The sequence below is a fragment of the Coregonus clupeaformis genome, chromosome 36 (genome assembly GCF_020615455.1).
Source record: "Coregonus clupeaformis isolate EN_2021a chromosome 36, ASM2061545v1, whole genome shotgun sequence".
Taxonomy (NCBI): Eukaryota; Metazoa; Chordata; class Actinopteri; order Salmoniformes; family Salmonidae; genus Coregonus; species Coregonus clupeaformis.
Window position 1 is genome coordinate 38,467,120 of NC_059227.1, and position 11,289 is coordinate 38,478,408.

At 41.6% G+C, this 11,289-nt stretch overlaps 1 protein-coding gene and 1 long non-coding RNA gene across 3 annotated transcripts; one reads left to right on the forward strand and one right to left on the reverse strand.

The window, feature by feature from the left end:
* Positions 1–275: 275 nt before the first annotated feature.
* Positions 276–3,735, reverse strand: LOC121552236 (myristoylated alanine-rich C-kinase substrate). Its single transcript, XM_041864997.2, has 2 exons — positions 3,350–3,735; positions 276–2,156 (listed from the first exon to the last, which is right to left on the reverse strand). The coding sequence occupies exons 1-2, from the start codon at positions 3,443–3,445 to the stop codon at positions 1,467–1,469; spliced, it is 786 nt and encodes a 261-aa protein (XP_041720931.1). The 5' UTR covers positions 3,446–3,735; the 3' UTR covers positions 276–1,466.
* Positions 3,736–4,661: 926 nt separating this feature from the next.
* Positions 4,662–5,807, forward strand: LOC121552480. 2 transcript variants are annotated; one of them, XR_005997204.1, is made up of 2 exons: positions 4,662–5,066; positions 5,216–5,807. It is a non-coding gene; the product is annotated as an uncharacterized LOC121552480 (long non-coding RNA). The 2 variants fall into 2 exon arrangements; XR_005997203.1 differs by having other exon boundaries at positions 4,662–5,059.
* Positions 5,808–11,289: the final 5,482 nt, after the last annotated feature.

An 11,289-nucleotide genomic window follows, 5' to 3' on the forward strand; every position in this document is an offset into this window, starting at 1 on the left:
GCTGTGACCTGCTGTAAGCTCATAAGTTCAAATCCTAGGCAAAACTATCTTGGTGTTGTTGCTTAAGGCAAGGTACTTCTACAAACATACTGTAACACTCGAGTATGTAGAAAAGGCAGTTAGCCTGAATACACAACTACTGTTAACACACTTCTATCCTCAAATGACACTCAAGTCTTCACTTAGCTGTTGAAATTACTCATCTAACAATTTACCACCTCCATCCTAACAGTTAACTGAACAGAAATTGGTTAAATGAAAACACAGATGCTGCGCAAATTTTATTCACATTTATTTTTGCTTTTAGTGTGCTCACAGAAAATTAGAACACCTTAAGCAGGAGTTTAATAGCAATTCTTGTAAGCAAAGTTACATTCCATCTCTAAGTCAAATTGGTAAAAGCTTCTCCAGTATTTACAAAAAGAAAGAAAGAGACAAGATGCTACACAAACATTGCATCTGATAGAGATTCCTTAATTCGTCAAAGACCACTCAAAAAAGCATTGTCTGCTGTAATCAAAACATACCACAGTATATAAACAGTAACCATTCCACTTATCACAGCTTGGTTGAGTTCAAAATTGCTTAAAAGGTCTTCTAGGATGAATTTGTTTGTTTTTATCTTACAAAAATTAGCGGGTGGAAAAAGAGCTGCAAACTTCATGTGCTTCTTGAGATCAAGATTTCATTTGTACAATAATCACAGTTAAAAACACCCCGCCTATACATACTTACACTTTATTAAGGTCATAAAACCAGCAATAAACAATAAAGCCTATACAACTTGTATTTCTACTGAATCACTGACTGGTACAGCTAATGAGAGAGGTGAAAAGCTCCTATGATATTTTTTTTAATGACTTCCTAAACCTAGCTCTGGGAATTTAATTTTTTGTTTCATAGTAAAAATGACTTAGTGTTGTAAACCGCATGGTACTCTCGTGGTACATAGATGTTGGTCATTTCATTCACTTTTTTTTTTGATTACTCTTTACATCAGTCTGTGGCACAATTCCCAAGCACAAAAGTGCCACCTTCAATTCCATCCCCCGCCCACCCCCAAAACCCCTCCATTTACATCTCAACTTTACCCCACCTCCTTCATACCATGGGGATATCCATACATTGACAAGTGTACATTTTGTATAAAAATGCAAAAACAAAAAATACATTTAATACTGATGAAAGAAAATATATGGCAGAGCGTGGATGTATTTTTTCTGTAGTATTACATTTCTAAGCCACCCACCTCTCTGCCCGTTGGAATGGTAGTAACAATGGACCGAGATAGGTTTTGTGGAGGGGGAAGGGAAAACCAAAAAAAGAAAAGCGTTAAAATATCCCTGGTTGTAAACAAGTTCTCCAAAGCCATGAACTGGCACCACTCCAACATACAAACAGGGAAATGTTCTTTGATTATCTTTTTTTTTTTTTTTTTCTTCATTTTGCTCTTTGCGTTTCCAGCTTTACTCAGCAGCAGCCTCTGCAGCAGCGGGGGCCTCTGGACTGGATGCAGCCTCTGTTGCAGGTGCAACCTCCTCCGAGATGGGTGCTTCCTCCGCAGCAGCAGGCTCAGTTGGCTTCTCTTCTGCCTTTGGCTCCTCAGTGGCTGGGGCTGCCTTGGCCTCCTCAGCAGCGGCTGCTGCCGTTTCCTCAGGCTTGGCCTCTGCGGGGCTTGCTGCTTCCTTAGCCTCCTCCCCAGCGGTAGCAGGTGCAGCCTCTCCTTCAGCAGGCTTAGCGGCCTCCTCGGCGGTGGCCGCCTCTGGGGCCTCGGCTGCCTCAGCCTTGGCCTCCTCGGTGGACGCAGCGGCCTCCTCACCCTCTGGCCCGTCGCCAGTCTCCTTTTTGGTCTTCTTGAAGGAGAAGCCACTGAGTTTGAAGGACTTTTTGAATGAGAAGCGCTTCTTCTTCTTTTTGGGGGTCTCGTTGCTGGTTGAAGGCGTGGCTCCCTCAGGCTTGGCAGTCTCACCCTCGGCTGCTGGAGATGCAGCCTCTGCATTCTCTGCCTTCGCCCCATCTACTGCCGCCACTTCTGCGGGTGCAGCCTCAGCGGATGCAGCCTCCTCAGCCGTGGCGCTGCCATTGGCCTGCACCTCTTTGCCTGCATCGGCAGCTGCAGGAGAGGCATCCCCGTTCACTTTCACATGGCCATTTTCCTAAAGAGAAATGGAAGTCCGTTATCATACAAGAAGCAAACATGGAAATATAAAGCCTGACATGGACCATTGCCACGCAGTTACACAAGGGGCAGTAGACACCACAAATTCAACCAAGACAAATGCATATAGCCCCATCTCCATTAAAAAAAACTTTATCACTGGGCTTTTACGCATGGGCGCCGGTAATTACTTTGCGAGTTACGAATTCAACACAATTCATTTTTAGAGATTCATGATTGAAACATTTCCCCCCTAATCATAGGCGACAATGAGCTGACTCTAGCAATGAGATGGAGGCAATGTTTCAGGTGGTTCACTAGGGGGCGATGCGCCTCTGCCAATCTCTCCGATACCGAAGCACCAACGCAAAGCAGCTTCTCATTAAAACAGCAGATGCTCATTAATACAGACGATCACGCAGAGCAACGTTTAGATGGATACCCCAAAAACTACCCTGAACCTTCAAACAATCTTTTTTTTTTGCAATATCGCGTTCATAAATACCACCCATTCCAACACTTATCATAACATCTACAGGACGGGCGCATTATTCGAATGTGGCTCCCCTGCCTTCAGTGTCATAGTAACCGTCCCTGCTCTCTACTCGAGCATCTGTAACAAAAGGCGTGGTGATGTTAGGTAGACCGTGGCAAGCCATTGTTGGCGTCGTGCATCTTCCCCATTCACTTAACGATAGCATCAAGTTATTACATTTGCGCTCAGTTTTAAAGAGGATGTTGATTAAAACATGATCTATCCAATTGCCATTTAACTATACATGGCTACACATGGACCCTACAATGTGATACCAATTCCCACTGTCTCACAATCCGACATTTCAAACAAAGGCTTTAACCCCATTAAGTGTGGAAATCCCCACACATCGCAAACTAATCAGTGAAAACGTGTTTAATTTACAGCATTTGTCTTCAAATAATTATCCAAATCAGTTTACCTTTTCATATTTTTTTGAAATTACATTTCAAATCAATGATAAAATGTTTCATTAAATAGTATTGATTCTATAGAACATGTAGACTTATGAATCAATGTATTCCCATCGTGGTTGTTTGCTCCAACAGCCCGGCGTGTCTCCATAAGTGCCCACATTAACGCACCGAGAGAACCTTTGCGCAAACCAACAGTTTATCTATATTTCCTTTAACTGATATAAAAACAACAGCAATTACCTGTCCATTGGTCTTGGTTGGTGAAGCCGCAGCCTCTCCAGGCTTTTCAACCGCGGTTTCGCCATTTGCAGCTGTCTTGGAGAATTGCGCTCCCATGCTTTCGCACCAACAAAGAAACTCAGATCCAAAAAACGAACAAAGACCACTAGCCTTTTTTTTTTTTTTAATGCAAGCTCTTTGCGAAGGTTCCTCTTTGAAAAGTTTACTGGAGAAGTAATCAAAGTCCAGTCGCAGTGAACAAAATGGGAAAATGTCAGAAAAAAACCTGCCAACTGAAGAGAAGTAATAAAAAATCCCAGATTTGTGGCTTTCTCTGTAGACAGGGTGGAAAATGGAGAAATTTCCCTTGTTGCTAATAAGATGCGGAGTCCAACGCCCAAGTGCAAAGATGAATGGGCATTCCAAGCGATGACGTCGTCCGCGCTCAGATCCAGCCAATCAGAGTCCTCACACAGAAAGTGGGCAAGGCTTAAAAACGAGTGAAACAATGGATTTTTTGCAGATTGTAACAAATATGAAAAAAAAATCATCTTGTAGCGGCAACAAATTTTACTTTCAAAATCACAAAATAAAAAATACTCGACCGAGAGGGTAATTTGGGGAATTATGGTGAATACAGAGGTTTGAAAGGCGTTCTAATCACTCATAACAAAGTCATACCTAATTATTGATTAATTATGATAAATGTTTGAGGGTGACATCGTTTGTAACAATGTCATCTAAATGATGTAATGTGATTATGAGGAATCGGCATTTGCGTTAGGCATACATTGGTGATTGGCTTTTTGGCTCAGTGAGCTCAATCCGCCTCCACTTTCAGAACGTGCTCTGAATACAGCCAGATTCACATGTAGAAGGAGGTATATTTAGTGGTGGCTATTTTTCATATTGAATAAATACTGCTTATGTGAGACAATCAAATATTGATAAAATGCACATTTCAACCCTTTGCCATCTTGTAAGAAATTAATCTAAAGTCACAATATACACCACATTTAAGTTCCATTTATATTTGTTTAATTTAAGATGTTTATTTTTAATAAAGATACCCTCGAATGGATTGCATCATTCTAGGTATTCTACAGTATATAAAACGTCAGTACAGTTAAATAACGAAAGGATATTAATAATGAGCAATTATGGTGCAGTTTTCCCCTCAATGCACACCGTGTGTATATGCAATAAATTGACTCAACGAATAATATTTTAGTGGCCAGTTATGCCTACCAAACGAAACGAGAGGGAGGGGCGACAGGCTTAAATCAATGCTATATAAAATGCAATAGCCTTGGCTACTGAATACATGCTTACAGTCTCGGGTTTCAAAAACGTTGCTGTGGAAATTGTCTTGACAACATGGTCTAACTGTACTTTTCCCTCATTGATTGCAATACTTTTGCATGTCAGTGATATGTAGTCAATGGAAATAATCGGATTTGGATTTATTGAATACTTTTTTTCTAAACTCAAATATTCAGTGTTCTCCTCTTGTCTTGTCGCTGGGAATCCTCATGTTTCCATGGTAATCTGACTGGCAAAAGTGATGTCAAAGCTTCAGGGAGAGGAGAGGAGTAGACTTGCACAAAGCTTTCCTCGCACCGTCAGCGTCTCAGCTGAGTAGTGTTTTTCGAACGCGGTATGCAAAACATCATGGAATCTTGAGGAGGGTGAATGAGAGAAATCATTCTTGAGTGTACTAGAGCGCGAATGGTGGGTGGTGAGTTGTATTTTCGTAAAGTTAGATTTTGAAGTCCTCGGATATTTTATTACAGTCAGTGGCCGTGTTCGAGAGAATCAAAACCGTAATGTGTCATAGGTAAATTGTGACTGATTGAGTAGTTATTTATGATGCAAGGTTCTTTGTAGATCAGTCAGTCGGCAGTCGGCTGCAATGTCGAACAAGCCCAATGAGAAGGACATGACGCAGCGATTCCACGGCCATAAGGGGAAATGCTGACTGCAATGTGATACCAAATCATTCAGGGGATCTACAATGCTGAGGACACCCCTAGTTGACTGATTGCAGAAGTTGCTTGCTTTTGGCATTATACACAACTTTTTGTAGACTCATTTGGAACCCAAATGGTCACCATTTCTGCTTTTTTTTCTCTGCTTTTCCAAGACACATTAGCTGGACTGAAATATACTTTTACTGTATTGAAGACCTGGTTAAATAGATGTTCCCTTGTGAAGTATGTTCGGGGTGTTTCTTTAGTGAACTTATAAGATAAAGTTAAACCTTGATGCATTTTTGCCTTACTTTGCAAGCCATATTGGTTTGTGTAAGGATCCAGAAATACTATGCATGATATGATTAATCACCAGTGCTTTCAAGCATTTCATCACTAGTGTGTATGTCTGTCTTTTTGTCTTGCATTCATTTAGCAACTTGCCATATTTCCAGTGTGAAGATTTGTGGTTACAAAAGCACAGTAAAGATTACCATCTCCTATTCACACTTCCCTGTCTGGCCATGGTTCTGCAAAATGGTTTGTCCACAGTTTCATAGTTGTGGTGTTACACAAACACACACACATTCCCCAAGTTGGACAAATAGCTTTTGGCACTTTGCTGACTTTCATTTCACTAATCTGAGAGATAGGAATGGTGACAAATGATGAGTGAAGACTTTCTCCTCTCAGGTGACAGGTCTGGGGCAAAGAGCCTTTCAGGGTCAGGGATAAAACTGATAGCCATTCTCTCTCTCCCTGCACATTCCTTTCTTGACAGCTCCCATCAGAGAAAGAGTAGTGTGTTGGGTGAGATGACAGTAAACTGTGGCAGCCAATCAGGAGCTACAGCCACTTAGAGTAGTCACTCAGCTACACTCTTGAGCTCTGAGTCTCCCCCTTGTCACTCTCTCAGCTAAATGATGGTTTAACAAGCTCCAGTCATTTTGGCGGTGGTGGAGAGGGGAGGAGGAGGGAGGGGGGTTCTGCGGAAGGGAGGAAGTGGTCTCCCGAAAGTTTCAGTTACTCACAGCACAGGCTTGTTGACATCTAGTTATTGGCCCTAGGGAGAAGTGAGTGTTTAAAAAGGTACAACGTTTGCAATGCAATTGCAGCACCAAAGTACAGTCAACTGTACTCTCTTGCATGGGCCTGATAAAGAAAACAGATACTGTTAGGATATACTGGTTGGTTTCCTGGAACATGTTAGTCTATCACTGAACTTTTCTCATATCATACACTATGCAAAAATATCAAAATTACTGTAAACATTCAAATGACCCCATTTTACACTCAATTGGGTTTTACAAAAGATTCAGGTTTGCGGAATACATTTGTATTATTTGCATATTAAGAAAGGGTATCAGAGCATTGGTGTTAAGGATGAGTGTATTGTTTTGCACGAGTGAATCTCTTCCCATTTGAGTTTTGTTTCTGGAACTACAAGAATGTTTTCAGTGGTCTGACAGTACTGCTGTCAAAGGCAACTCAATCTGTAGAAGATCAGCTGCCTTGGCTTGATGATGCCATGTTGATTTGTTCCTCTTTGCCTAGTGAAACTTTCCAGACTTTTACTCTGCTTGTGTAAAAAGGCTAAATAAATGACCATGGATTAAAATGCTTCTAAAGCAAAATAGTATACTGTTGCCTAATTGAGAGACAATTTATGGCATGATTTCTAAACAGGAGCATCTAAGGACAAATCATCAGAGGCATTCACCTTGTCATGGCACACCTGCCCTAATTTGAAAACACTTTGAATTGTGATTTCATCTGAGATCCTTGTGATACAGTGTTTATTGGGCGAGGCAATCTGTTATTGCGTGGATGGGCACTGCTTCAGCTTCCTATTTCCTGTAGAGCGCTGATTGTAGTTATAACACAACACTAGGATTAGGTTATACAAACACCCTGAGGCAACTTTTCAACTGACTTATGCAAAGAGCGTACTGTACTCTGTGCAGTCAGTAGAAATCGTAGGCCTCAGGTTCTCCTGTAATGACCATAATAACAACATGCAAAACCGTCTCTGATCTTTTGGAATGCACAACATTTTTTACTTTGTCAATATCACGTAATACCGCCTGTCACCCGCTAAAGACAGTTTTACTTAAATCAACTTTGGTTGGTCATAGGATCTTGTTGAACTTGAACACTGAGCTGATTAACACAAATATGTCTTTAGGGCAGTTGTTCAGTCTCATGATGACTTTCACATGTCCACAAGGCCATTGTGATGTATCTGGATATTTAAAACAATTTATTTTACATAATAAAACTGGTTTCACAGGTGGGATAGTAAGACTGGAGAATGTCTTTAAGATGATGTCATAATAACCAGTTTGCAACTAAAACTGGGACAGGCCTTAGGAATACAGATCTTAATTGAGAAATACAGATCTTAACTGCTTCCTCTTTACCTCTTAGTCTTTACTTTTTGGCTGGTCTCACTTTCTTATCCCAAAACACTTAACTGACCTAACACTTTCAAGTGGGTTATTTTCCCCCCACAGGTTTGGTTTCTTAGACACAGCATGTCTTAGTTCACTAACTACAGTAGCTGCCTTGTCACCAGGATTGTATTGAGCATGAGTGACAGTATAAAAGGTATTGAGTCTGAGCCGATAAGAGACCAGAGCCTATCTTAAAGGGATACTTTGGGATTTTGTCAATAAAGCCCTTTATCTACTTCCCCAGAATAAGATGAACTCATGGATACCATTTTTATGTCTCTGCATCCAGTATGAAGGAAGTTGGTTTTGCGAGCCAATGCTAACTAGCATTAGCGCAATGACTGGAAATCTATGCTAACAGCTATGCGCTATTTAGCAATTGCTCTAACGTTAGTTTGCAACTTCCTTCAAACTACACGCAGAGACATAAAAATGGTATCCACGAGTTCATCTGGCTCTGGGGAAGTAGATAATGAGCTTCAATGCCAAAATCCTGAAGGATCCCTTTAACGTACACTACCAGTCAAAAGTTTTAGAGCACCTACTCATTCAAGGGTTTTTCTTTATTTTTACTATTTTCTTTATTTTTATTGTATTTTTTTATTTCACCTTTATTTAACCAGGTAAGCCAGTTGAGAACAAGTTCTCATTTACAACTGCGACCTGGCCAAGATAAAGCAAAGCAGTGCGATTAAAAACAACAACAACACAGAGTTACACATGGGATAAACAAAACGTACAGTCAAAAACACAATAGAAAATCTATATACAGTGTGTGAAAATGTAGTAAGTTATGGAGGTAAGGCAATAAATAGGCCATAGTGCAAAATAATTACAATTTAGTATTATGGCAAGAACAGTTCAAATAAGCAAAGAGAAACGACAGTCCATCGTTACTTTAAGACATGAAGGTCAGTCAATACGGAACATTTCAAGAACTTTGAAAGTTTCTTCAAGTGCAGTCGCAAAAACCATCATGTGCTATCATAATAATAATAATAATAATAATATGCCATTTAGCAGACGCTTTTATCCAAAGCGACCTACAGTCATGTGCGCATACATTCTTACGTATGGGTGGTCCCGGGGATCGAACCCACTACCCTGGCATTACAAGCGCCATGCTCTACCAATTGAGCTACAGAGGACCACCACAGGAATGGAAGACCCAGAGAAACCTCTGCTGCAGAGGATAAGTTCATTAGAGTTACCAGCCTCAGAAATTGCAGCCCAAATAAATGCTTCACAGAGTTCAAGTAACAGACACATCTCAACATCAACTGTTCAGAGGGGACACCAATAATAAGAAGAGACTTGCTTGGTCCAAGAAACACGAGCAATGGACATTAGACAGGTGGAAATTTGCCTTTGGTCTGGAATCCAAATGGGAGATTTTTGGTTCCCACCAATGTGTCTTTGTGAGAGAGATGCGGTGTGGGTGAACGGATGATCTCCGCATATGTATTTCCCACTGTAAAGCATGGAGGAGGAGGTGTTATGGTGTGGGGGTGCTTTGCTGGTGACACTGTCTGTGATTTATTTAGAATTCAAGGCACACTTAACCAGCATGGCTACCACAGCATTGTGCAGTAATACGCCATCCCATCTGGTTTGGACTATAATTTGTTTTTCAACAGGACAATGACCCAACACACATCCAGGCTGTGGGCTCCCGAGTGGCGCAGCGGTCTAAGGCACTGCATCTCAGTGCTTGAGGCGTCACTACAGACCCCCTGGTTCGATACCAGGCTGTATCACAACCGGCTGTGATTGGGAGTCCCATAGGGCGGTGCACAATTGGCCCAGCATCGTCCGGGTTTGGCCGGTGTAGGCAGTCATTGTAAATAAGAATTTGTTCTTAACTGACTTGCCTAGTTAAATAAAGGTAAAATAAATATAGTACACACCTCCAGGCTGTGTAAGGGCTATTTTACCAAGAAGGAGAGTGATGGAGTGCTGCATCAGATGACCTGGCCTCCACAATCCCCCGACCTCAACCCAATTGAGATGGTTTGGGATGAGTCGGACTGCAGAGTGAAGGAAAAGCAGCCAACAAGTGCTCAGTATATGTGGGAACTCCTTCAAGACTGCTGGAAAAGCATTCCAGGTGAAGCTGGTTGAGAGAATGCCAAGAGTGTGCAAAGCTGTCAAGGCAAAGGGTGGCTATTTGAAGAATCTCAAATATAAAATGTATTTAGATTTGTTTAACACTTTTTTGATTACTACATGATTCCATATGTGTTATTTAATAGTTTTGATATCTTCACTCTTATTCTACAATGTAGAAAAAGTAAAAAATAATAAAGAAAAACTCTTGAATGAGTAGGTGTTCTAAAACCTTTGACCAGTAGTGTATAGTGATAACTATCTGTAATATCTCGCTTTCTGTTGACAACAGCACCAAGGTATGACCAGAATCACTGAAATCCTCTGAATACAGATCCACACTCTCTTTGTTTTCTTTTTTTACTTCCCACTTATTGGTTCTGTCAATGTTTACTTTTTTCTATTGCCTCATAGGAAAACATTCAATATCCTAGCTCTGAGCATTTCTTCAGCATTTAGGAATGCAATAATTCATTTGTTTAGGGTCAATGTTGTGTAATGGCACTGAGGGTGCTGAGTGCAGGAGGAAGAGAGATGAAGGCACTGAGCGATGGAGGGAGAGCTGTGAATAGCTGCACACAAAACACCAGGGAGGAGCCTGGTGACCTGGCTGAATAGGACAGGGACAGGACGTGAAAGGAACCTCTTTAAAACTCAATCTGCCCAACCGTAAATGTTAGTCCACACAGCTTTTCCACCACCATTACGGGAATCCTATTAGTTGTGCCCATTGTGTCCTCCGCTCAACCTCAATGGCTAAACTAATATTTGTCCATGTAGTTGTACCAACAAAAGGTATGGGAACCAGACACCCCAGAAGATGTGGAAATATGATACTCTATTTCATAAGCCTGAGTTTTGTGTGTGAGGTAGAGGAGGAACAGCTTCTGCTGGGCTAAATAATTGCAGGTCTCCACCCCCCTCTTTAGATCTGGCCCTGATTCCTCCTCCCGTTGCTTTGTTTCTTCCCCTGCTCCACTACCCCACCCCCTGGGTGCATTGGGGGAATATCTCCTGTTTTGGGGGTGCCTCTGTGCTGAAACAGATGGTGATTCAAGCCCCTGCATAGCAAACACCACAGTGTGCTAGCCTAGCTTATCTCTCACAGCAACTCCACTCTCCACATGGAAAGCTTTTATTTATCCACCAGATCACATTTTAAAACATAAGTAGTAAGAGATGTAGTAAGTCCTGGTTTCAGCCATCTCATTTAAGCATTGAAGCAGCGGGACTGGGTGTGCATGCAACATGGTTCACTCTCCACTTCCCTATCCCCTAGGACCCAGGCACATGCAGGGCCTGTTAACTATCCCCTCAGCCTCTTCACATCTGTGAGTGGGAGCACCACAACACCGGAAGGAACACAATTCAATTGCTGTTATGGAAATGCATCTATTATGCAAGTGAATTGCATTTGTGTTTTACTGCAAAG

Excerpts from the sequence above, each read along its gene's own strand:
- LOC121552236 (XM_041864997.2), bottom strand. The coding sequence starts at position 3,445 with ATGGGAGCGCAATTCTCCAAGACAGCTGCAAATGGCGAAACCGCGGTT. Across the intron at positions 2,157-3,349 it reads CAACCAAGACCAATGGACAG|GAAAATGGCCATGTGAAAGT; the intron begins GTAATTGCTGTT and ends ATTTCTCTTTAG.